This window comes from Kryptolebias marmoratus, linkage group LG8 (genome assembly GCF_001649575.2).
Source record: "Kryptolebias marmoratus isolate JLee-2015 linkage group LG8, ASM164957v2, whole genome shotgun sequence".
Classification (NCBI taxonomy): domain Eukaryota; kingdom Metazoa; phylum Chordata; class Actinopteri; order Cyprinodontiformes; family Rivulidae; genus Kryptolebias; species Kryptolebias marmoratus.
The window spans coordinates 18,504,702-18,531,282 of NC_051437.1; the positions used below are offsets into that span (position 1 = coordinate 18,504,702).

The window sequence follows — 26,581 nt, forward strand, 5'->3', positions numbered from 1 at the left end:
GAAATATATGAGTTTGTATGTAATGTATGAATATAATATACAAGTTTCACTTTTTAAATGGAATTACTGAAATCAATCTACTTTTTCATGATATTCTAATTTTATGACCAGCACCTGTATATACAGTATATATGCCTGTCACACTCTGTTAGTTTTATTTTTAGAATTACTTTTCAAGTATTATTGCCGAAACATTGCTTCAAATAAACCTGTCTGTCTGTTTAATTTTACCCAGTTAAAGTTAAAAATACTCCTGTTTCAGGTGGAGGTGGGTGCGGAGGCGCCCGTTTCTCTGATTTAACGATTAGACCGGACCGTTTTCACGAGACACGACCTCGACACGAGGGAGGGGGGAGATAAAAGGCGACTATAAAAATATAGCGCTAATTTTAACATTCGTGTGGTTATCGATTCAGGAAATGAAAATTTATGCTCAGGAGTCGCTACTGACATGCGCGGTTACTTCATGGGATCAGATAGAAGAGACGCGTTTTATTACTCAGAGTGAAACATCTGTCAAAATGTCAGACATCTTCAACAAGGGAGCGCAATAAGAGTAAGTTCAGGGAGAAATGAAAGGCTAAAAGATAACCTTTTGTTGGTTTAATAGTAGGGTTTTTTTTTTGCATTTTTGTTCTTTTGAGTGAAATAAAATCACTACAAGGTTGTGTTGATGTGTTTTTTTCTTTCCTGTACAGCTGATAAAAGTCACTGACTGTCTGACAAACAAAACCAACACATCACCAGCCGTGATAAATAAACCATGTTCTGGTCTGTCATTTCACAGGCTTTTGTTTTCCTTGATGTCATGTAATCAGGATGTTTTAAAAGTGAGACGTGTCTTCTCCAGTCTGCCTTTGATAAAACATAAATCACTGTTTTACTGGAAGGCACCAGCTTTGTATTCAGAATGAAATTTACTTTAAGTGACACACAAATCAATCAATCAAACTGCAGCTTCAAAGATGTGTAACACAGTGCTTTACACTGCATTTAAAAAAAGCATAAAAACAAAAACAAGATCATTTAAAACAGCAATGAGTTGTAAAATGATTAAACAATGAGACATTTTGAAGTGGTGTCCTGAGGAGAGTTTATGAAGAAATAATATCTTACCTGTTGTAGACAGCTCTTTGAACAGCCTTATTTTGAATAAATAGATTTATTACCTCGTTGGTCTTATTTGATTGACGAGATTGTGGCTCCAGTCCAAGCAGGACAGAGACCAAAGTGGACGGCTGCTGCCTCAAAACAATCAGAGTGGTTCATGTGAACGGTGTCTTATAAACCTTTAGGTCGCCATTAATTGTGCGTTTTACAGTCATTTACACAGAGTTAGTGTGAACAGCGGCAGCAGCAGCTAGCAGTAACTGTTTCAGTGCAGCCTGGGGCACCTTTAGAAAGAAATATCGTAATGTTTCCGCCAGAATAACTGGTTAAAAATGGCGGTGTTAATGTTTATGAAACAGTTTCTGCAGGTTACGGGTTTGAAGCGTGTCAGGTGGGATTATTTAAGAGGGCAGCAACTCACTTTGGTCTTGGCTCCACTCAGACTAGCTGTTAGCTCATCAGTCCTGTCTGAATCAAACTCTGTTTCTCCAAACTCAGGTTGTTCAAAGAGCTATCTGCAACAGGTAAGATGATTAATGTTCATACCCTTTCCACCTTTCCCTTTTAAGTAAAATAGGTGTATTAATGAACTGAGGCTTGTTGAAAATACAGTTTTTGTTTGTTTGACAAAGAAATCATCCTGATATTTGCTCTTTTGGGTGACTTTTACCTTGATACAGTCAAGAAGGGTTTGTCGGCGTTTCTTTTTGCTTATTCCGCAGCATTAAAAGATGTTGGTCTTTTTTCTCTGACAGGCCGCCCAGAGGAAGCTTCGCCAGGCGAGCACTAACGTCAAACACTGGAACGTCCAGATGAACCGACTGATGCGACCAATCGGACCAGGCGGTAAGTGTCTGTCTGTCTGACGAGACGGCTCGGTTTTCAAATTTATGTTAAAACTGAATACTGTTCTACGTTTTTTTGTTTTATGCTACATTTAGCTTTATTATTAAGTGCTAGCATTAAAGAGGGGAGTAAATACTAAATATTGGTGCTTCTTTTATATTAAATGTTGTAAATTTTGGGCTGTTCTTGGCTCTTTGCAAATATGCTTCTGTAATTTAGATTCACCAGAAGGTGAAGTGGACGATAATGTTTTTGTTTTGTGGATACTTACAACTGATTAGCTTTTTGAGTCAGCCCAATCTAAGATGGCTGCCACAACCTAAAAAACAACACAAAAACGACTATGAATTTTAGAGCTACTGTCCTAAAATTTGGTGTGGTAGTGGCTGAGAGTGATCCGCAACATATATTTTGAGCGCTGACAGATCGTGCAAGATTTTTGTTTAAAATTTGGAGTCAGATGTCTGTCTGTTAGCCAAATATCTTATGATCCACTGGACGGATTTTAATGAAATTATCAGGAATTAGTCAAGAGATTAACATCTACAGCTAACTATCTTTTTGAGTTAATCCAATTCAAGATGTCTGCCACAGCTAATCGACATTAGCCGACACAAAGATGGCTTTAACTCAGTTAGTTTTACAGATGCTGAGTTAAAACTCGATGTGGTAGTAGCTGAGAGTCATTCACAACACGTACTCTGAGTGTGGCATCTCTTAATATCGCAGAGGAGTAACGGCTAGCCTGTGTCTTTGTCATTTCTCAACATGAGGTGGTTTTAGTCTAAAACTCTGGCGTGAAAGGCAGCGGGCGATATGTCTTCACTGAAGGAACTGTATCTTCTTGCCCAAACTGTGTTTTCCTCTTAGCTATAACTACTGTGTCTCGATTTTGTCTTTCTCCTTCTCCTTTAGAGAAAAGACCGTCTCTGGGAAGCTCCTACCAGACCTTCCAGATCCCGACACAGAAAGACCCCGGGCTGCGCCTCCGGAAGAGGTCGGACTCGGAGGATCAGCAACACAACGAGGAGAGCAAAGAAAACGTTGACCGCAGAGCCGGCTCCGATTTGGAGAAACGCCACTCGCACGCCTCAAACGGAGACATGGACATCCCCTAAGAGAAAAAAAAAGAAACATGAATCAGAGAGGTTACGACGTTAATCCTGGCGACGTTTTCTGACAGGAAGACGAAGAGACAACTGTCTCCTGTGTGCATATTGTGAAAGCAGCTGGACGTCTGCATTACAACTGAGTTTACAGTACTACCACTCCTGTTAATACTGAATTTACTGACCTCATATCGAAGACTATAACGATTTATTTGAGCTCTTGCTGTTTATTCTGCTGAACTAATGCTCTGAGCTTTGTTGAGAGACAACACCTCAGCGTGAAGATTAGAGCCGTTAAAAACACAGATCCTGGTTCAGCTGTGATGTTTGAAGAGTTACAATAACATAAAGCATAGAGAGGAAGCTCTTTTTTTAAAAAAAACTCTGTAAAACAAAGTTTCCCATCTTTTATTTTTAAACGTGGAGAGTTCATCAGTATTAGTTTTTACCACCATTTCTCTCCTGATAAACAGGAAAGACAGCGATAGGGGAGGGGAGAGAACTTCCTGTTTCTCGTGTAACACATTATTTGTCAATTTAAAAAGAAAAACAGCAAATTGATGTCATAACCAGATAAAACAATCGCATCTTTTACGAGTTAAATGGTGTTTGAGTATTTAGTGTTTACATTATGAAAGAGATCAAATGACTCATTTAAAAAGAAATAGTTGTTTTTTTTTTCGAATTAAGTGTAAAACTGCAAAAGTGTAAAAGCGAGGATGGCAGAGGAAGAAGCTGACGCCCACATGGCTCTGTGGGCAAGCTGCACGTCTGCTTTAGTTTGAATTTGAGTTTGCCTCATTTGTCAGAATAAAATGTGTCACCGCTGACTAATCTGACGCCTCTCACTCACAAAACCTGAGCCAACAGAGACATCACCTGACTAACCACGCAAACTACACGCCGGCCAGATCTTTTTTTTTTAACCCCTAACTGTCTTTAAAAACTTTACTTTCAGTGAATCTTGTTTTTAACTTATTTTTATACTCACAAGTAATTTGCATGAAGTGGGTTTCATAATGTTTTGGGTTTACTGGAGCAATAACAGATCAGTAATCTCTTATTATCTTTATTTATAACAGACATCATTTTGACTTATAAATTAAAGGTCTAACATTCGTAGGAGGAATGAATACGCCAGTGGAGGGGAAGCCATTTTGGTCAAACCTTGAAAATAGAGTTATTTGCTAAATCTTGAGACGTCACTCTCAAAGCACGAGTTAGGAATGACTCTCAGCTACTACCACAGCAAGTTTTAGCTCCACATCTGTAAAGTTGACTGAGTTAGAGCCAGTTTTGTTTTAGCTATTGTTGATTAGCTGTGGCAGCCATCTTTGAGTTGTTAGCCATCAATCTTTATTAGCGCTCAGAATATGTGTTGAGGATAACTCTCAGCTACTACCACGGCAAGTTTTAGGTTAATATCTGTAAACCTGAGTTATGGTTGCATCTTTTTCTTTCAGCTGTTCTCTTTTCAGGGGTCACCACAGCAAGCCGTCCTCATCCATCTAACTCTGTCCTCACTCCAACTACCTCCATGTCCTCTCTTACTGCACCCAGATGTCTCCTCTTTGTCTTTTTCCTGGCAGCTGCGTCTCTAACATCCTTCTACCAATATACCCACTGTCCCTCCTCTGCACATGTCTGCACATCTCTAACTTTATCTCCCGGTCCTTCAACCTGTGCTGTACCTCTGATGACCTCATTCCTAATCCTATCCATCCTCGTCCCTCCCAAGGAGAACCTCAGTATCTTCAGCTCTGTCACTTCCTATTCTGTCTCCTGTCTTTTCGTCTCCAAACCGTCCAACACAGCTGCTCTCACCACTGTCTTGTAAACCTTTCCTTTGACCTTTGCTGCCACCCTTTTGTCACAAATCCCTCCTGAAACTTGTCTCCATCCTGCCTGGACTCTCTTCTTCACCTCTTTACCACACTCCCTGTTCTCCTGGACAGTCGACCCAAAGTACTCGAAGTTATGGTTGCAAACACACAGACAAAAACATTGTTCTCCATCACCTTTCAGTGTAGGCAAATGGTTGGATAAGCAATCATTAATATTCAGCAGCAATGCTAAATCCATGAAATACTGAGTTATTAAAATATTGGTAGCTTAAATAAAGAAATGAGCAACTAGCCTCCTTGAATGGGCTTTTTTTCTAGGGTTAATTTAGCAGCACTAAATTCTTTGACTGAACAAAAACTGACCAAAGAGGTGTGCTTCAAGGTCAGTGTAATTAAATCAGATTTGTTGATCATTTGATCGTTCTATTTTAGTACTTTCGCGGCATTGTCCAGTCTCAGTGGTTAATGTAAAATATACCACTTGGCTGAAGCTACTGTACAGAAATAAAAAAAAGTTTTAATACACTAGACTTTTTTTACTCAAAGGCCTTTTTACTGATACCGTATGTTGGCAACAAACTGCACCTGTCCGAAGGTGCATCAAGGTTTGGGCCTGTTTCGCTGCATTTGGGGCAGAACGGCTGAAGTATTTTAGGGCTTATATTTCTAAACTGTAATCGAAAATGTCAGGAAATTAGTCTGATGAAGATTTTCAAAACCCTCCAAGTTTTACACGACGCTTGAGTCGGACCTAGAGTGAATTCTTTTATCATTTTTTTGTCTTAATCTGAGCTTGAATCTGTTTGAGCATATCAGCAGAGATTCAAGAATGACAGAAAGTATTTCCAAAGTTTCAGTACCAGGCTTGTGTTTCGGTTCTAAACATTTCTTGAGGCTGCGCGGCGTTTCTGCAAAAGATGTTATGACAAAGTACTCAGTGAAGACTGGAAGGACCTTTGTAAATATGATTTATACATGTGTAATAAATGTACCAAAAATGAAAAGGAACTGTTCTTGTTTGTCATACAAAGAGTTGTTTGGTCCAATAAGAGAAAAAAATTAACTGGTTCAATTAGAAACGCAACAAAAGTTGTTAAAAAAGGAAAGATCATACTAAGTAGATTTTCCACCTGTGTCGCTCCTCGTTGCTTTTCTCATTTTAATAATGCAAATTATCTGGTAAAACAGTAGAAGGCTTTTTTAACATGTGTGTTTCTGTAGTAAAAAGAATAATTTAACCACTAACGGGCCACTGTCTTATTCTTTTTTTAGGCTAAATCTCATAATTTACACGGCAGAGCAAGATGCCTTCCTGCACACAAACCAGTCTTTACTTTCATTTACTTTTATTTCTTTTAACCTCCATTGATTAAAAACTGACGAGGTTTATAATTTCAACACTCTGTCTCATTAATGTTCTTTAATGCAGTTATAGTCCTCTGTTTGTTGTCTTCTCGTTTGTTTAAAAATGTGTCAAGTGTTCAGTTTTTACAAGTTTTCAGAGGTGGTTCCTACAATATTTCAGATAAACTATATGAGCTGGCCGACTTAATCGTTTTGAGATAACATGTGGTGCTCTGTAGATTAAAAGCAGAAATCCCCAGCCTTTGTACCGATGGTTTATAGATTCATATACGTCTCATAATGTCTCAGAAACCCCCTCTCACCTTATAAGCATGTTAAATATGCAAATTAAAACATTTATTCTCAGTGAAGGGGACTCTAAATACCCAAATATACCTTATGCTTGTTCCGTTAGTCATTGGAGTTTTCCTCATCTCATTTTATGACTGTGAATATTAATGTTTATACAGAAATATAAATCAATTTACTGAGAGCCTTTTTTGCTTGATCCAGTCTAATATGTGAGTCAGTAATGTTGGTCACGACCGAGCCAGCTCAATGTGCCGGTTCGTTTTACATCTAACAACTTTTTATTTTTCTCTAATAATGTACGTCCAAATTTTGTCCAATAACGTCAAAGACTCCTGACCAGCCCCAGCTTCAAAATCCAAAATGGCTACCAAATCGTTATGAGCAGCAGTAATAAACTTTATTTTCCCTTCTGTGAGTTTGTATCTCAGTAATTCAAACACACAGCACTGTCCAAACTATAATTAGTGAACATGTTGCTGCAGTGTTTGAATGCTTAACGCAGTAAAGCTTGTTTTCAGGTTGGTATCGGTACTTTTTATTAAAGTTTAAACATTTGATATGTTTACTATGTTCCCCTGTGAATAAAATATGGGCTTTATCTCTAAAGATAAATCTCTAAAGCCCATATTTTATGCCGTTCAAATCACTGCATTTGTCTTTTGTGCTGAACTGAGCCAAATGATTCAGATCCCAGAAAAGTACCGAGATTCCCATCCAATGTTGCCAGATACAGATAATCATCGCATTTATGAGGTAGTTTTAGGGTCTATAGATACATGATAAATAGTTTTTATAAAGTCAAAACATATATAGTTTTGGCAGTTCTGTGCACCGAAAAAAACAACAACTTTTTTTATTCACTTGGACACCCACATCTTATCAGAAAGTGCAATCGGACCATCCAGACATTGTTCTCGGCAGGTGCGCCACCCTGTTTCCCCTTATGTGCGCGTGTTCGTCAATCACACACGCACACACACACGCACACATACTGAGCAAGAGCGCGCACACGCGACAATTACGGTCAAAAACGCGACCGTCTTAAAGAGACAGTACGATACTTCGACGTTTCTTACCTGGCAACCCCGATCCCATCGCCCGTGTGCTGTAAAAAGGGGAGGAGGGCGCCGCGTCCCGACATGTGACAGGAGGAGGAGAAGGAGGAGGAGGAGGAGGAGTGAGGCAAAGCAAAAGCGGAGTAAACCAAAGCCACGAACGGAGCAGGCAGAGAGGGACGGGGAGGGTTTCACCAGCTAAACTTTGCTTATTTGCATGTGATGTGGTAGCTAACAGAAGCACCGGGATTAATTTCCGTCCTTCCTCCCCACCTCAGCCGCTGGTCGGACACATCGGAGCCCCGGACTCTTGTCTTTAAGTTCATGTAAGTTAGCCGCCTGACGTTAGCTCCTGTTATTAGCCTGGCTGCCGACTTCCAACAACTTGTCAACAGACGACCGACCCTGGACCGAGGAGGAGGAGGTGGAGGAGGACCTGTTTTTTCCCCCCTCCTTTCGTGTGTCTTCGGCGGGTTGTCGCAGCGGAAACGTCCCTCGGTCCGTGGGGGGAGAGAGGTGAGCTAACTCCGCGGCCGTCGAGCGGTTAGTCGGCGAAACGGTCGGGAATGTGAGCTACGCTAGCAGCTAAGCTAATGGGTCTCAGTCAAAATCAAGGTTAGGGGGCTGGAGGTGGGGGGGCTGAGTTAGCCGACGCCGACTCTCCGGAGGACAGCTCGGTCTGTTATAACAAGTCTGTAAGTAGGGAAAAGGAAGGAGAAAAAAAAAAGTTTGACTCCAGGTAATTTGTAGGGTTGTATCCAGTTACAGCAGTGAATCACGGAGTAAGTTAGCAGGGACTTCCGAGAACCTGTGTGACAGGTTGTTGGGCTTCTGAACATCACCGGGTTATTCCTCGAAACCGACGGAGTTCAGCTGTCTGACCAGAAAAAAAAAATAAATAAATAATGGGTGTTTTTGACGGGTCACCACGGGCGGATTAATCCATAAGGGGGCCGCGGGGTAAAAAACAAAAAATAACCCCCCACCCCCCTTCACCACCACTCTTAAAGCCCTCTGCTCCACCGCCTCCGCCTGCCATCAGCGCTGCTCAGTGTGTACACAGTGCATGCACCCTTTCCCCCCTTACAGCAACCAACAAGTACACTGAGCAGCTTACCATGAAGCTCAGGCAAACAAAAACACAGATGTCTCCGAGCTGCTGCAGAGAGGAAGACGGCAAGCTTTAAAAAAAAACCTTTTTTTTTTTCTGACTCACACAAACAAATATATTCACTCATGGCCTGGTGTACAGTGTTGGACATCAGGGACTTTTAATCCAGGGGCTGGAGAGATGGAAAAATTATGTCTCATCTTAATGGTGTGACAGAAAGCAACTGAAGTGAATCCTTAATTTAGTCAAGGCTCGAGAACAAAAATAGCCTCTGTTTCCCAGGTAATTTCTTTACATGTCGTGCCCGATAAGGTGCTTGCTTGGGCTGCTTTTGTTTGCTTGGGTCCCAGATTTTACCAGCAACACAATTTGGGTGGCAGAAAAAAACAACCTAAAACCGTCCTAGTTAAGGGATTCTGCTTTGACGTACGAACATAAAAGCCTGTGCTTTTCGATAGAGCTAGACGGGTAAATCAGTCGACCGATTTGAATTGGACGATTTTGCCTATTCAGAGTTAATCAATTACTTTTAGGAAAATAAAGATGCAGCAGCAACTTACTGAAGCCGACAATTCAGGTTTAAGAAGCGAGAATGATCTCCTATGTGTTATTTTTTAAGCGTACAAGTTCTTCTAATAGATGGTAATTATATGTTTATATAAGTTAGGCAGTTTAAGTAAATATTGTTATGTTTTATTAAATGAAAAATACATATTGGCCAGAAATTACATGTACATCAGTCACAGAACACCTATTACAAGAAAGTGAAAGTATCTTAAAATTGTTTTGGGTTAAATAATACACAGATGTATATATATTTTTGCTTTTCTGCATGATATATATGCATATATTTAATGAACTGTAACCTGATCAGAGAAACCTGTAACGTGTTATCGTGTTATGCCTTTTATTATTTTAAAGTGTGGCACGATGTGGAACGAAATTCAGCTTTTAGAAGCACAAATTAGAAGGGATTTCATGGGTTACCCGGGGCCTTTAGTGTTCTTAAATGTGTGGGGCTCGTATTTTCCCATTTCTGGGCATTAAAAAAAAACACAAAACAATAAAAAGTAATAAAATTCCAGCTGTGACTGCGCATCATGTCATGTTGTAACTCTGTTACTATCAAGGACATTCGCTGGCTGCTCAAACAAAACAGTAGTAATTCAGTGACTGAGAAGACACCCAAACAAACACTCAGTAACAGATTACTGAAGGCTTTCCTTTCAGATAAAACCAAACTGATCCTTAAATGCACCTTATAAATGTTTATGCCAGCGTGCTTTTTGTGGGGAAAAAAAGAAATGACGTTAAGAGAAGTGTTTTGGCTCTGCTGCGTGTTTTGACATGTTGAAATCAAAGCGTTAACCACTCACACGCTGGATACAATAGAGAGCGACTCCATATACAGGCGTCCAGAGCCACTTAAATGTTAGCAGCTGTTCGTTCCAGCTCTGTATATAGTACACATGTTGCGTGCGTATAGTTATTTTGAAGTTACCGGCGATGTCCGCACAAATAACTTTCCTTTTTAGAAAGCCGAGCTACGATGGCAACGTGACAGGAGATGATCTGCTGAGTCAGCTTCAACAGGAACCATGGAACGGTTTCAGCAAACTGCCACGGAGCAGCACAACGACGTAAATGGCTACTCTGCGCCTATTTCTCCTCCGGACGAGGTGGACGTCAAGTGGACGCCGCCGCCGAAGGTGGAGTCTAGTGGAGGCTCTGACAGCTGCGAGGGAACGGCGTCGGAGCTGACCGACCTGCAAGGGTTAAAGAGTCCGGAAAGCGGGGACGAGGAAGACAAGGAGGAGAAGGAGGAAGTGCTTCCTACTCGAGGCCTGAGAGACCAGAAGAAAAGGCAGAGGGAGGGTCAAGATGAGGAGAACAATCACAGCAAGAAAAACAACAGTGCATCATCCAGCTACACAGGTAAAGAAAACAAAGTTAAATTTAGACAGACAATAGATTTATAATTATTAATATCTCTGCTTTTTTAAAATTTAAACGCAGACCTTTCCCAGACTTCGTCGCCCTCGCTGTCGGAGCAGCTGCGTCTCGGCAGAGAAGAGAACTCAGGTGCTGGTATCAGCGTGGAGTGTAAAGTCTGTGGAGATAAGGCCTCAGGTTTCCACTACGGCGTGCACGCCTGCGAAGGCTGCAAGGTAACGCGGTTCGGGCGTCGTGGCACAAAATATTTGCAAGATGGAAGTGTTTGATAGCAGCTGTCTGTTGCACCGTGCGGCTGCTCAACCAGTTCCGTTTCTCCTTATTCAGGGCTTTTTCCGGCGGACTGTGAGGATGAAACTGGAGTACGAGCGCTGCGAGCGTTCCTGCAAAATCCAGAAGAAGAATCGCAACAAGTGCCAATATTGTCGCTTCCAAAAGTGCCTGTCTTTGGGAATGTCTCATGATGGTGAGTTTAAAAATCTTTTTTTTTTTTCCACAAATTATTTTTTCCTTTAAGTCCAGAGTGATCATTTTTTACAAGGCTGGTGTAAAGTTTGATGAGTCTGAAGTGAGTGACGACATCAACTTTGATCTCCTTTCAAACCTTTTCCTGTAAACCATAATCAGAGCAGACTGCATTGCTCATGCTCTTGCTTGGTATTTTATTTTTATTATTATTATTATTTTAGACAAAAAACAGATATCATGTCAGTATTGTTTTGGGAACGTCTACTGAAAACACGTCCCGTGTCTGTGTGTGTTTGCTCAGCGATCCGATACGGACGTATGCCCGAGGCGGAGAGGAAGAAGCTGGTGGCGGGCCTGCTCGCAGAGGAGCTGAACCTCAGCAAACCGGGCGGCTCGGACCTGAAGACGCTGGCCAAACAAGTCAACACAGCCTACCTGAAGAACCTCAGCATGACCAAGAAGAGGGCCCGGAGCATCCTGACAGGCAAAACCAGCAGCACCTCGGTAAGTGTGAACTTTCACCCTCAGATATATGATGCAGAAAACCTACTGGTGTCTAAATATTCATCCTTTTAGTCCTTTTACATCTTTCTTTAGGGGTTTACTCCACATAAGCACATAGTTTGGATTTATTTTATGAGAACTACTTGCTGCACTTTTTAAGCACTTTAAAGTGATATTTAAATCTTTTATTTTGAAACTTTTGTTTACTTTTTTAACTGATAAATTCAGTCCTTGACACAGAAGGAAGACAAATACATAGATGCACAGAGTTTCACAATCTCTGTTATTATTATTACAGATCAGTACAGACCATGTGTTTAATCTGAGAATTAATGTTCAAACCAAATTCTTCTGACTAATGGATGATCACGGGGGTCTTGATTTTATTTTGAAGCTCATGTGTTTGTGAGTTTTTTATAATAGGTAGGTTCACTCTCTGAAGGCACTTTGAGGCCTTTAATTTTATATTTAGTGAAGTATTTGTCCTTGATCATGAGCTGAAACGCTCCCCTTGTGAGTTGAGGATTAATGCACTTGTTAATAAATAATTAAAATTTGAATCTTTTGGCTTTAAAACAACAGCAGCTAGCGCTAAAATGTGCCTTATAAATAAAGCTGGACTGGATTGGATAACAGCAATTATACAATAGACTCATGGATGTCTAATTATTTGGCATTCTTGTCCAGGTTGGCAGTATTTCACAGTTAAGGCCTTTCCATACTCCATGAGAAGTCACAAAGTCGCCTCTCAGTCACGTGGTTGTGTCGTTGTTGCTCATGTAGCAGCTTCGTCCGCTGCTTTGCGACACAAGGCCAAACTATTTCTCAGAGGGGTTAGCGCCAAGCGTCATGTGATTGGTCAGAAATTGTTTAAGTTGAAAAGCCGGTGAGCTTTAATGGAGTCATTTTGCTTCTGCTACTCCGCTGAGAAGCAGCTGGAGGCTGTTAGAAAATCCAGCCGTCTTTACAACAGTTCCAGCAAAACCTGTGAACTTAAAAAGACCGCGCGGAGACACAGGCGGCTCTTCGTCGCCGTGGCTCTCTCAGTTGGTTTATTAAACACGTCTGGTCGCGGTAAGGGAGGCAAAGATCTGTACAAGGACAGGAGAGAGGAGAAGGCGGTGGGAAGAAACCCGTTTTAACGCTGTAGGAGGAGCGAGGAGCTTCCTGGGGGTTCTGAGTTGAGTGTCTCGTGGACGATGAAAGGTGTGTGCGAAAACGAACGTCTCGTGACCGCGGTCCGACTTCTTATGGAGTATGCCGGAGCCTTTAGGCTTATTGTTTTCAGTGTACATATACCTCTTTTATATTAAGTATAAACATCCAGTATGTTTTTATGGTTAGATACCACAGCAGCCAAACCCTGGTTCTAGGTTGTTACAGTTACTGCTGGCTTTTCAAGTTGTTTTTGTCCTGTTGTCAGCCATTTGTGATCTACGACGTGGACACGCTCTGGAAAGCAGAAAGTGGGCTAGTGTGGAGCCAGCTGGTTCCAGGTGCACCCCTGACCAAGGAGATAGGTGTTCATGTCTTCTACCGCTGTCAGTGCACTACAGTGGAGACCGTGCGAGAGCTCACCGAGTTTGCCAAGTGCATTCCAGGGTTTGTGGACCTCTTCCTCAATGACCAGGTGAGTCACCGTCTCCGAACCTTGTTCCGCCGCAGCTGGCCTCGACAGCACGTGGCTGTTCAGGAAGGCACAAACTGACACCTGTGTCTGTGCTCTCTGCAGGTTACGTTGCTGAAGTACGGTGTCCACGAGGCTATTTTTGCCATGCTGCCATCTCTCATGAACAAAGATGGACTTTTGGTAGCCAACGGGAAAGGCTTTGTAACCAGGGAGTTCCTTCGCAGCCTAAGGAAACCGTTCAGTGAGATCATGGAGCCTAAGTTTGAGTTTGCTGTGAAGTTCAATGCTCTGGAGTTGGATGACAGTGACCTGGCCTTGTTTGTCGCTGCCATTATTCTCTGTGGAGGTGAGACTGAGGGCTTTATGGGTAAAGTATGCAGAATTTCTTACGTTTTGTGCACATGATTAAAGGATTAATGAGCATTTCCACCAATGTATGTCTTAATTCTTACTTACAGAAATCGCTTAGGCAGTAATCTTACTTGTTGAGATAAGCTGACATAAGATGTATTTCTGGTTTATTCCTCTAAAATTGCAATTCATCTCTTTTGTTCCCTCAATAAATAATGTTAACAACATTTGTCTGTCTTTGGGATCGAGCAGAGCTGTCTTTATTTCTAAATCTAAGCTGACGATGACAGCGCCTTGGTATTAGTATTGAGATTTTTACAAGATTTAAACACGATTCAGCCCTTTAACTCTTCATTGATGCCTCTGCTGTCTCACTTCGGTAAAAAAGTAAGAGTGCTGATTGTCACAGAGTCAACCGAGAGCCTTACTGAGGTTAGATGCTTTTTACGCAGCGCCTCTCAGAGGCTGTCATCTTGTGATTGTCTGCTGTAGGATGGTGTCCACACCTGTGGCAAAGAATGTGATTTCAGTACATTGGTTGACAAATCTGCAGAGCAGAAAGCTTTCAGTGTGCTTGCTGTAAACATGTTGTGAGCATTAGTGCTTGTGTATTTAGCTAATATAAGTGTTAGTATTTGAAACAAGCAGACGCATTACAGAAATAGTGACAAAATTATATTAATACAATTGATACCAGCTCAGTGGCCTAGTGGTAGAGTGGTAGAGTGTCCGCCCTGAAACTGGGAGGTTGTGGGTTCAATCCCTGGCCGGGTCATACCAAAGACTGTAAAAATGGGACCCATTGCCACCCTGCTTGACACTCAGCATTAAGGGTTGGATTTGGGGGGTTAGATCACCAAATGATTCCCGAGCGCGGCACCGCTGCTGCTCACCACTCCCTCAGGGGATGGGTCAAATGCGGAGAACAAATTTCGCACACTCAGGTGTGTGACAATCAGTGGATCTTTCTTTTCTTTTTTTTCTTGAAGTCAAGCACTTTTTATATTTTATTTATCACATTTGTAATTAAAACAAAGAAAGCTAATGACATTAATTGGGATATCTCTTTATTTTTACGTGGGCTTGTGTGGAATATTTATGAGTTGTCAGCGTCTTACCTGCGGTAGACATCAGTCAGATTTAGACGATCACTGAGAAAATGTGTTGGGAAAACCAAAGTCACTGAAGCTCAGAACGGGACCAGATCAAAAGACAAAAGGTTTTTTCATTTTCTCAAGTGATTTTTATTTGTTATTTTTTTCTACATCATGTTACTTTTGTATCAGACAATTATTTACTGTGAGGACTGTGTTTCAACACAGTTCACGGCCCGTTGCAACATAATCGGAGCGCAAGATTGGATTGCAAAACAGTGTCACACAAATACTCGGATCTTTCTCTGTTTGGGGAACAAATCACAGTAACAGTTCAAGCACTTATCTAACAGTTAACAGCTCATAAGTGCTTCACACAACCACAACAAAAAAAATGGATATCTCTTTAAAGTATTCTGGCTGCTTGATTAAAGAAGATTCTTAGAGTCTTGCCAGACAGATTAGTGCTAATTGTGAGTTATTCTCGTTCCTCTAGATCGTCCCGGACTTATGAACGTGAAGCAGGTGGAGCAAAGTCAGGACAACATCCTCCAGGCCCTGGACCTCCACCTCCAAGCAAACCACTCGGACTCTGTCTACCTCTTCCCCAAGCTGCTTCAGAAGATGGCTGATCTTCGTCAGTTGGTGACGGAGAACGCTCAGCTTGTCCAAAAGATCAAAAAGACTGAGTCGGAGACCTCGCTCCACCCTCTACTACAAGAGATCTACAAAGACATGTATTAGAAACCTCCAGCAAAGACTGAGATATATATATATATATATATATATATATATATATATAAATATATATATAAATATATAAATATATTTTAGCAATACTGTTACAGACAGAATCCACAGTTATTACAACACGCTGCATTCAATTCAAGCACTGTTCTCTCTGTATGGAAATGGATTTTAACACAAAGATGAGGCGAATTCACTTCTTAGGGCTATCACGATCAGCAAAGTCTTCACAGTATCAGCATTACCCTCAGCACTGTGTGTGAGTGTGAGAGAGAGTGTTTGAGTGTGAATGTGATGAGCATCTGGAATCATTTGCTGCAAGCCTTAGTTTCCCACAACGGTCACCTAACAGGAAGAGTGATATGTTTTCTTACAGAGGCTGCTCCTGTTTCATCCTCATAGCAAAGCTGACCCCAGAGCAGCGTTTAGAGAGAGCTTCTCCTCACACACACACACACCGCAGCTCTGTGTTTTCCTGCGAAGGGAAAGCGTTTCATGTTCTTACACCAGTGGCGTAGCCAGGTTTTTTAATTTTATTAGTTTTTTTTGTTGTTTTTCTTGCAAGAGTGATTGTAATTCTTCTCAGGCTTTTTTTTTTAAAGCTGAAGATGCACAAATTGGTATTTGTTTACAATATTTGAATTATCATCATCATCATCATTATCAATGACCACCACTCTGCCATTTGGTTTGAAGAACACAAACTGGGCTGGCTCCAGCAGTGTAGAGCTCTCCCAACACAAGTGTCTGTGCAATACCATTTCTTTTTTGTCAATAAATGTGACATCCAAGTTATTTAGGTTTTGTCTTAAAGCCATCAACCCAAGTGGTAACCATTGAACTGTTTCTATACAAGGTTTATCTCCTGAAGCTGACACTATAAACACGACTCACTGAAGTACAAGGGACATCATGCTTTTCATTTTTCTTTCTTTTATTTCAAAATACAGTAAATTTGCCATTCTTTGGTTATTGTAAGTACATTTCTTTGTAATTATGTTACCAGTTATTTGTTATTGTTGATTATATTGTAAGGGCAAATCATGACTTGTCTTATTTCACGGATTAAGTTTGTTTTTTTGCTATTATATGCCTGCCTGTTTAGTTTAGGTGCTACCAAATATGTCAAGAAGCAAACCACCAAACCTTTCCTCATGTCATTAATTTGAAGTCCACGGTAGGTGCAGCAGAATTAGCTGTAAACCAGCGTAGAGATCCATCTTGTTGTTGCTGGGAAATTTTATGATTCGAAATCAGTAACCAGCATCCAAGTATGAAGTGTTTGTAATTAAGATCCACAAAATTCAAGAATACTATTCCTTTTGTGTGTCTGATTTGTGTTACAGCCTTATTGTCATTCAAATCCACATGAATCCTCTGTTGCCACTGACTGTGAAAGGACTTGGTTCTCACAGTCAACCTGGAGGGGGTATCCTCTTGTGCTCTTATTTTGTTTTTATCCCCATCTACCTCTATTATATACATATATTTCACTGTTTTAGCAAATCCTTGACCCTATTTTGCCTTAATCCCTGATATTATTGCACATTGCATTAATTAGCTGACATCAGTGTGCCAAGCTAGCAAATTGTGTGACTAGATAAAGCAAGAAATCACACCAAAACGTGTAATAAAGCTACCTCTATGTATGTGCAAGTGATGGGTTCAGATACTTGTTAGCAAAAAAAAAAACATGTAAGAACTTGAAATATTTTCTAATTTTATTTGTAACATGTAACCTATCTTCAGTTCTGGTTTAGTGATTTATCGCTTATAAACTTGAATAGAAATATTAACTTGATTTTTTTTTCCTCCCCCCTCGATTTTGTTTTGAAAAAACCTGTTTACGGTCTATCAGACGCACGTTAGTGTCGTCAGCGCGTCGCGATGTGATTGACGCGTCCGTCGACCAATAGCGTTTCGAGTGCGTAACGCACGAATGTCCCCTCTGTTTCTATTGGTCGGTTGCCACGGTAATTGGAAGGCGAGAACAGCTGTTGGCTATTTAGTAAGGACCGTGTTTCTTTTCGCGGCTTGTTCAAAAACACGCTGGAGGATGGAGTCGACTCGCAGTGGGAGTATTTGTAGGTAAGCAAACAAGCCAACACAGCGGACGGCACGAGGAAAGCTGGGAAATTAAAAGGAAAGCGCAGTTAAGTTATAACGTGCTACCTGTGAAAGCGACCGTTACAACGACGAGGAAGCAGATCAAATGATGCGTTTTGAGTTGCTTTTTGTTGATTGGGAGACTTAACGTTGTGAGCCACGTGAATAACAAAGTAAGGATAGGATGATTAGGGGGGGTACAAAAAAACAAAGACTAATATTACAGCGAAATATTATCATCGGGTTGATGCTAGCTGGATTTTTAGCACCAACAGAATTTAACCAAACGGTTGACCAACCAACCGCTGAGTGGCATTCAGCCCCATCCACGATGAACACACGGGCCTGGACTTTTCTACAAAAATAATGGGCCATTTCGTTACCACAGCTGCTTTATATCAGTAGCTTCTAGGTAAATAAAAACGGCAAATTTTAAACCTAGGTGAAAAAATGAGCTCTGGGATAAGTTGATGTACTTAATAACCTGGCAATACTGCAAACAATACTGTAACTTTAAAAATCCTAATTTTAAACTTTAAAAGACCCCACCACAAAGATTGTCATTCTGCTTTTAACTGGACATTTTACCGATTGCCATTTATTTCTGCAGCCTGACCCTAAACCTAACATTTTTACATTACACGCCTAACCTAAACTTAGTTCACACCTTTAGCCCTAAACTTAATCTGCAGCTGAAAAATGATAATCCATCATATTAGAACCAGGCTTTGGTCCCAGTTAGACCTACAGTTTCTGACGTGGTGGGTGGTTAAACCAGAAAAAGACCCAAAGAAGGCATCAAGAAACGCCGTAGACTCACTCTTTACTTTGCTTCAACTAGTTTCAAAACACCTTACATGCTTTATTGTTGGATAGTCTGTTTGTATGAACTCTGAATTGGGAGTGTAATAAAGATCCATCTGAGGCTCATCTGTATATAAGGTAAAACTACTTTTGTCCTTAAAATAAATAGTCCTCTTTGTCCCAAATTCTGAAAATACTCCTATGGGAATTATTTTTTCTCAAACCTGTATTTATAGACGTAATGTTTTAAAAGAAATGGACCTAAACGTCCCTCTACATGAAGCCAAACAGCTGTAGAAAAGCATAATGTCGCCTTTTTAAAATGGTCACACTTTTATTTCAACACTTCTTTGCATAAACACACTTTCCCTGAACTAGAAAGTGACAAACTGATGAGGCTTAAACTTTAAATTTTAGATCAACCTTTTAAACTTAAAATTGTTTTTGTTTTACAGACGTTTTCTGAATGGCTCATGCAGATTTGGCTCAAGATGTTATTACAGACATGAGTGGAGCATAATGCAACCATCCCAGATATGCAGATACTTTCAGAAAGGTGAATGTTGGTATGGAGAGCGCTGCAGGTAAGAGATATATATATATATATATATATATATATATATATATATATATATATATATATATATATATATATATTTTTTTTTTTTTAATTGTCTTTTATTGTAAGAGTAATAAAAAAAAAAATCTTTATTTTCCATCACCAGATATCTCCATATTCTTCAGCCCGATGCCGGCACATCTGTTTCAGGCAGAAGGGGTTCAGTCCCTGCTGTCTACTCCTCCTCCTCTAGTGTGGCCCACTCTCCCTCTGACAGAAGAGGGTCAGAACCAGCTCTTCTGCGCACTATTGTCAATACCGGGCGGGACTGCGGTGGATCAGAGTCGACGCTTGATGCCTCAAACTTTTGGCGCGACACTGGACACCTGCCGGATAATGACGACGCACAGGAGCGATCTCAAGGTACCTGTGGTGGGTCATTTTCCTCCAGTTGAGACCGATGTGATGTACAATCTCATTCTTATTTCTCAAAGCAGGAACTGACTCGGAGTCTGGCCAGAACTCAGGAATTGCTCGAGCAAGTGCATTTCAGAGGATAGAGGAGGTTTGGATCTAATTTTGGTATTCAAGTCCAAGCATGAATGCTCTACAGGTCGTAGTGAACTGAGCCCAGAAGTCTCCTCTTGATTACATTTTATTTTGTGCTCAGGGTTCATCTGAATCTGAGCCACAAGAGGGTGGAGCTGCTGCTGCGGCTGCTGCTGCTTCCAGTAACACAAGGGAAGAGGAAACCGAGGCCTTCCTGCAGAGTAAAAATGTGATCTGTGGCATCTGTATGGAAAAGGTCTTTGAAAAGGAGAATATAAAAGACCACGTTTTTGGGCTTTTGCCCAACTGCAACCATTCCTTCTGTTTAAAATGCATCGCAACCTGGAGGAAGACGAAAGATCTTGGGTCCGACGTTGTAAGGTGGGTTTGAGCTACGAACAAAGGTCAAGTCAATAAACCATGTAGGATCTGACCTTTCACCCCACCACTCGCTGCTCAATTTCTAGGGCTTGCCCGCAGTGCCGAGTGAAATCTGCTTTTTACGTGCCGAGCAAATACTGGGTTGAAGGACCAGCAAAGGAGAGTGCAGTCGCTGCATTCAAGAAGAAATTCAGGCGAGTCCCTGTTTGATGGCAGTGTTAATATTCTGTGCAGCAGGTTTGTTTTGCTCTGCACTGTTAACAACATTGATCTTACCTAGAGGCAGTTTTGAAATTACTTGCAACTCAAGTCTCCGTTTTATTTATTTTATTCCCTTGATTTGATTTGTTAATCATAAGTTTCATCGGTCGGTTAAGAAATCTGCATCTAATTTTCCTTGAGTTCTTTTTAATCCTTTTTAACTCGCAGCCATATTTGAAATTAAACTCTTGCTTTTAATTTACGTTTTAGATTCTCAAAATGTTTTAAAGCTACATCGGATACATTGAGCTGTAAGGGATTTCATGATTACCTGAAGAGTTTATCCTAAAAACACAGAACTGTCAGCCTATTATTGAAAGCCCTGAAGCTGAGTGCAGATCACATTATGATGCTTAATATTTAAAGTCCCTCGTGTTTTACTGCATTTAAAAGATGCACACCTGTAATTACAGTTTCTGACTGGTCCCACACTTGTATTTCCAGTAAGAGAAGATGCTGCATTTATGACCGGTACGGATACTGTCCCATCAAAAGAGAGTGTCTCTATCGTCATGTCAGAAATTCCAGTCGTGTTGCGTTTTCGGTAGGAGTGCGGTCAGTTTTAAAAGCCGACATTTCTTAGCACTGAAGCACACAACACATTTGTGAATTTGTCTCTATCCACAGTATTTCTCAGATGACGACGAAGATGAAAATGGTGTTGATCTGCTTGGGCTTCTCCTCGCTGTGACCCTTCTTGGTGGCGACAGCTCAGAGGACGAGGACTAGCCCTAATACCTAAACAGAGAACGAGTACGGAGAGGTGACAGCATTTTCCTTTTTCAGTGCCTGCAGCACTGATTGTAGCTGGAACTAAAAATCACTGGCTTTGGGTTACATGGCTGTGTTTTGACTTTTGTCCTTTTGGAATCTGAACTAAACCACACTTTGAGTAGACTTTTGTCGAGATCAGGGATATCCATCAGCTATGGTCCCCAAAGTTCCAAATTTGTTTAGGGATTTTTTTTTAATTTTTTTTTTGCATTGATCAAACTGGAGAGTGTAATCTAGCCTCAGAGAATGGTTCCAATCTGAAGTTTTGTGCAATAATTTAAAGAACTTCGTGTTTCCTGTCTTTCCACAGTGTGTGGTTTGACTTTCCCAGATAAAACACATCTTTAATTCCTATCGCTGATCTTGTCTACGTCAATTTTCTTCCAGTTAGGGTTTACTTTCTCTCCCAATGGCTCGGTTCCTTGTTTACCTTTTTCTCCTTGTGTTGCAGTCTACACATCTGAGGGCTCAGTTTGAACTTATGTTCTAGTAATTTGGACAATTTTGATATTTTTAAAGGTGTCGTGTGGATGGTGGTTTTAATTGCCTTAGAGATAAACCCAAAAAAAGAAAAGAAAAATTGTACTGTGCCCTTTCTTGCTCATCTTTAACACAGAAAACCTTCCTAAGTGAATATTGTGATCCTTCCTGGGGTTTTGGCAAGAATGTGAAATGTTCAAATTTTTATTCCTTTTTTAAAAACTAAAAAAAAAAGTTGTACACTGAAAATAAAACACTTGTTTCACTGAATATGTATCTTGTACTTTTTAAACTAACATTGTAGACTTTTTTTTTTTGAGAAAATCATTGCATAATAAACAATACAATTAAAACAGTGCTGCCATTGTTTTCTACGTCGTTATCGAGCCAAAGGCTAATTTGTGAACTCAGTCCTTAAGCTTTTCAAACTGAAGTCAACAATAAAACCAGATGTTCCACATGTTGGTTTTAATGGTTCCAGACATTTTCCTAACCTGACCCTCACTCCCTTTAGGATGAGGGTCCAAAACAACTTTGTGGATTCAATGATGGTAAAAATAATCAACTTTTCGTCTGTAAAACACATTGGGACAGTTTTGACTCTAAACTACTACTGTTTGCTTCAACAGGGAAATTGTGTTGAATGGTTTTATCTGTATAAATTTGTCACAGAACTTTGTTGGGTAAATCACTCATGTTCAAGCAAACAAGCAGATATCCTAAAATTAAACCTCAAGGTTTATTTCATGTCTTTGACTTCAACACTTCTTTTGGGGATCATCACATAATTTATAAATGGTTAAAAAGCTACTTTTCATTTGTTGTCCTTAAACTGATGTTACAAAATCACCCTTAAAACAATACAGGAGGAAAAAAATTGTGTGGGGATGAAAGAAAAAAATGGTGAAGAGTTGTTAGGTCCTCCGGGACGGCAGGTGGCACTATTCAGCTAACGGGCTCTGATTTCAGTCGGACAAGAAATGTTAAAAACTGGCGGGTTTGGAGCTTGGAGAGAAACCGACAAGCACACCGGCATGTTTCTGAATCGCTTTGACGGGCAGTCGAGGCTGCTGGTTCGGGCTCTGATGTCCGGAACCTCCGGGACCCAGAAAGCGCTTACAGTCTTCCGCAAGCAGCGGCGGGCGAACCCCGAGAAATCCCTGGTTGACCTCTTGGAAACTCTGTGTCAGGACGAAATAACCCGTCCACACTCCGAAAAGGAGCCTCTCGCCATGTAAGTACGTAACATCGGCTCCGTCAAGTTGAATTTAATCGGTTTTGTTGTTTTTGTAGCGTTCTGAGGTTTCGGTCTGTTTACGACAATACTGTCGCTTGGACGCCTGGATGTTGCCATAGAAACGGCTCCTACTCACCTTGGCAACCTGCAATAAAACAACACCTGTAGCTTATCGCTGCAAATACTGTGTTCAGCTTAGTTATGTTTGTTTTTATTGATTATAGTTTACATTTAAAATTGGGGGGTTATAAAACTGAACAGGCAGCCAGTTCTCTTTAGGCCTTTGTAGTAAAAACAGTGCCTAGTAGGAGTTTTTAAGATGCTTTTGAGTCAGTGATTTAACTTGTTCAATCTACTCAAAAACACACATAGGAGGGACTGAATAAAGGAACAATCGCAGCAGAATGCATGCCCTTTCTCTAATACGCTCATTTATAATATCTGTTTACTTTAACCTAGTTTGTTTTTCTTGATCCCTTTTAGTAAACCACTCGTGTGCCTGTTTTCAGCGCCGTTCAAAAAGAACCTGCTGACCTTCGTCTACCTGGTTCACTCTGTTCTTCCTGGGACCCCCATCCTCCGTCTGCTCAAATGTCTCAGTGAGGACTCCCATGTGAACCCCTGGGTGTCAGCTCTGAGTAGACAGCTGGGAAGAAAACTGGAGCTCCACCACGACGAGCCTCTGTGCACCGAACACTGCAGCCAGAAATTAAAGGAGCTGCTAGAAGGTTCGGTCAGTTGTTGTGGGACAGGAGGATGGGCTCAGTGCTTTAATGGCCAAATGGTAAAATCTGAATCTCAGATCACGTCCGACTCATCTGAGGTGGGCACACAAAGAAAAAGGTGCGGAAGTTTTGTTCTTTCGGAGGATGCAGACGATGAAGAAACAAGACGGCAGAGTAAACGGATAAAGTGGAACGTCTGGGATGATGAGCTTGTCGAGTTGGAAGATGAAGGTGCGAAGAATGACGCACCAGAAGAATCTGAAAGAGCTGCTTCTGCAGGAACCTCTGCACCAAACAGCCTGCAGGACGGCCTGCCTGACAACATGAGGGTAAACAAAGGAGGAGCACTTGTTTTCTTTCTGTAAACATGCAGTATCTTTTAAAATAATAATTGCAAAATAAACATTATACTGCTTTAAATAGATAAACGTCACCATATCAGATCTGATCTCTTGATTCCCTGTTTGTTTAGGCCTCTTTTCATCTAATAAAAGAGTTACTGGACAGTCAAAAAGAGGTAAAAGCACCTTTTTGGCTTGCACAGCGTAGACTGAATGTGACATTTGTTTGTACTATATTTATATATATATATTATTTTTTGTTTCAGTGGGATGAAATCTCCACAGACGCGTTCAAAGTGCTGAATGAATGTGACCCCAGCCAAGTATTAGCTTTTATTGCCTTATTGCTACAAATATAACCAAAGAAATCTTCTTTAGCCAACCTGAAAGTCCTTTAAATGATGTTATCTGTCCCGTTCAGGTGGAGATGTTTTGCAGCATGCTGAGTTTGCCTCATTTACCCGAACACGCGCTGCCTAAACTGTGCAACAGCATTTTGTCTCTCTCTCCTGACCTGAGCTACAGCACAGCCACAACTCTCATCAGGAGCCTCCTGCTGGAGAAGGTACGTCGCTGGATGCACGCAAACAGGGGTGCGGTGTTTGACGCTGAAAGTTTGTTTTACTTGCAGGTTCTGTCCCTGTCAGACCCGGCTTCCAGGTGTCTGGTGACGGCAGCGACATCTCTATGCAGCAGCTACCCCAGACCCATGTGTCACGCTGTAATCTGTCCAATACTGGAGGACAAGAATGTAGGTGAGAGAAATTAATGTGCAGCAAAAGCTTACAGAGAGAGCTGCTTCGTTGTATAAGCTATTAATCTGTTTTATAAAAAAAAACATGGTTTGAAATTAAACTAATTGTAGAAAATTCAAAATATTTTTAGTCTTGAGCTTTCAAAATAAAATGTGTAAGTCCAAGAATAAACCCATGGATCAGTCAGTGGTCTGAGTTTAGCATCATGGTTAAAGTACACATTAACAGGACTGATGCCTTGTTGGTAATCAAAGTCAGGTCAAGAACCTTTTCGCTCAGTCTTTGGCCCCAATGTTTGTTGATCCAATTTGGACTTTGTTTTGTTTTCAGGACACCTACAGGCGGAGCTACTGAACAGACTGATAGAAAGTGGTCTGGATTCCCACTACAGACTGCTAGTGTTTCAGTAAGGCTGGTCATTTATCTGCTGTTTTCACTTGAAAATAAATAAGTGAGCTTCAAACATGCAGAAATCGTAACTTAAATGTTCTTTCCATCTCAGAATGACATTTAGAGTTTCTTGGAGTGAAGCTGTGCTCTCCATTATCCACAGCTTGCTGGACTCTAAGGTAAATAGTTTATTGGTGAAATGTAATTGTTTAAACACAATACTCACAGCCAAGTTGACAGTACTTCTTGTTTGTTTGTTTCCCCTGCCAGCCTGACTTGAATGAAGAAGTTTTCACAGAGTTCACAAAGCAGCTCGTCAATCAGGGTCCTCTCTTCCCAAAATCTGTGAAGTTTGCCAAAATGATGCTGACAGTCCTCACCAAATACAGCAGCCATGTAAGTTGGTAGAGTTATGTCTGACACAGTAGATGAACAGTAACAAAAGTAGTATTTACAGTTCTATTTATGAATAAATAAATCTTTTTTTTCCTTCCCCAGATTACTGCTGCACACAAACTCTCTCTGACGAGCTGCCTAAATGGAAATGAGACGTTCCTAAAGAAGTCTCTTCAAGCTGCTTTGAAAAGGATCTCACACACATGATTCATAATTCAGTTTACTGTCTTAATAAAACTACTGAAAATAGTACTATTCCACTTATCTAATAGGGCATTTTTTGTTTTTACTATAATCTGTGGATTTACCTGAAAGATAGTCTGCTGACATATCAGTCGTGATGCTTCAGATGTGCCAGGCAAAAATGTAAAAACAGTATTTTGTTGTATTTATTGAAGTTAATTAACTAGAATAAGTTTGCAATAAACTACGCAATCTGTGCAACTGAAGAACGTTTTGAACAGAAATGCTGCAGAGCTTCAGGTTTTCTTCATCACTTTGTTCTGCTGTGGAGTTTTGTTTCCAAACGAATCTAACTGAAACTGTGAAGTATTTTCATTTTGTATTAAAGTACTCCTACATTACAGTTCAGAAGAAAATCAAGTCTTTTTTTTACTCCACTGTGTTTGAGACTTAATATGAATTTGAAAAATCTGCAGATGCCAGAATTTTATGATTAATGGGATCAGTTTATAAGTAAATAAAAACAGTGTTTACCTCTCTTAAGACAAGTTATCTATACATTTACAAGGATAACACATTAAACAATGTTGCATGTTAAAACAATGTCACCATTGCTTTGTACAGAGGTTGTCCAGCCAAAGACTAATTTACAAATCTGGTCCATGGGCTTTTTAAAATAGTCTATACTAGTCTTTCTTGTCGTGCTACGTATACAAACCAGGGGTGGAAATTAAAAAATTTGTCCACCAGCCACTATGGCTGGTGGACAATTTTTTTTTACCAGCCACTATTTTTTGTTGTGACAAAAAGTTATTTCATATGATGATGATGATGGAGGTGGGTGGAAGCAGTTGTGCTGCCCTACAAGCTAAACAACACCTCTTTCTGGACACTGCATGGAAATAACTAGATTTTTCTTATTTTATTTTAAACCATTAAAAGATGCATATATGTACATAAAAAATTCAGACAAGTAAAATTTATTTCTGTGGAGTGTTTTTGAAGTTATTTTTGTGCTTTTGTAAGTTTTTGTATGTAAGTTGTAATGTTTTTCAGACACTTGCTGCTTTTAATGCATAGATCTATTTATGCTACCTGCTTATATTTAACAGGTAGGATATTCTGATGAAGGAAGTGATTTTTGTGGTTTTAGAAAGGTTTT

General features: G+C 40.5%; 4 protein-coding genes across 8 annotated transcripts in view; all 4 read left to right on the forward strand.

The window, feature by feature from the left end:
• The window catches only part of LOC108244597 (DEF6 guanine nucleotide exchange factor), a 15,272-nt gene extending 11,373 nt beyond the window's left edge, over nt 1-3,899 (forward strand). The window contains exons 10-11 of the mRNA XM_017430937.3: nt 1,866-1,956; nt 2,872-3,899. Of these exons, the coding sequence (XP_017286426.1) occupies nt 1,866-1,956; nt 2,872-3,074 (294 nt within the window). The 3' untranslated portion in view covers nt 3,075-3,899. The remainder of the gene's footprint in view (nt 1-1,865; nt 1,957-2,871) is intronic.
• Nucleotides 3,900-7,774: 3,875 nt separating this feature from the next.
• Nucleotides 7,775-17,170, forward strand: ppardb (peroxisome proliferator-activated receptor delta b). 2 transcript variants are annotated; one of them, XM_017430938.3, is made up of 10 exons: nt 7,775-7,946; nt 8,016-8,136; nt 10,267-10,666; nt 10,748-10,899; nt 11,012-11,150; nt 11,454-11,656; nt 13,080-13,286; nt 13,389-13,632; nt 15,228-15,502; nt 15,555-17,170. In XM_017430938.3, exons 3-9 carry the CDS (start codon nt 10,330-10,332, stop codon nt 15,473-15,475), a joined length of 1,530 nt encoding a protein of 509 aa, XP_017286427.1. In that variant the 5' UTR covers nt 7,775-7,946; nt 8,016-8,136; nt 10,267-10,329; the 3' UTR covers nt 15,476-15,502; nt 15,555-17,170. The 2 variants fall into 2 exon arrangements, with proteins under 2 accessions (XP_017286427.1, XP_037832851.1); XM_037976923.1 differs by lacking the exon at nt 8,016-8,136.
• A 254-nt stretch (nt 17,171-17,424) lies between these two features.
• mkrn4 (makorin, ring finger protein, 4) lies at nt 17,425-21,661 on the forward strand. 4 transcript variants are annotated; one of them, XM_017430885.3, is made up of 8 exons: nt 17,425-17,566; nt 18,844-18,972; nt 19,114-19,370; nt 19,442-19,512; nt 19,618-19,877; nt 19,964-20,071; nt 20,583-20,682; nt 20,766-21,661. In XM_017430885.3, exons 1-8 carry the CDS (start codon nt 17,535-17,537, stop codon nt 20,865-20,867), a joined length of 1,059 nt encoding a protein of 352 aa, XP_017286374.1. In that variant the 5' UTR covers nt 17,425-17,534; the 3' UTR covers nt 20,868-21,661. The 4 variants fall into 4 exon arrangements, with proteins under 4 accessions (XP_017286374.1, XP_017286375.1, XP_037832724.1 ...); XM_017430886.3 differs by having other exon boundaries at nt 19,445-19,512; XM_037976796.1 differs by lacking the exon at nt 20,583-20,682.
• A 695-nt stretch (nt 21,662-22,356) lies between these two features.
• Nucleotides 22,357-25,829, forward strand: fance (FA complementation group E). The gene is made up of 10 exons (XM_017430884.3): nt 22,357-22,626; nt 23,113-23,683; nt 23,827-23,871; nt 23,962-24,018; nt 24,117-24,260; nt 24,327-24,450; nt 24,781-24,856; nt 24,953-25,019; nt 25,111-25,236; nt 25,339-25,829. The coding sequence occupies exons 1-10, from the start codon at nt 22,373-22,375 to the stop codon at nt 25,441-25,443; spliced, it is 1,569 nt and encodes a 522-aa protein (XP_017286373.2). The 5' UTR covers nt 22,357-22,372; the 3' UTR covers nt 25,444-25,829.
• Nucleotides 25,830-26,581: the final 752 nt, after the last annotated feature.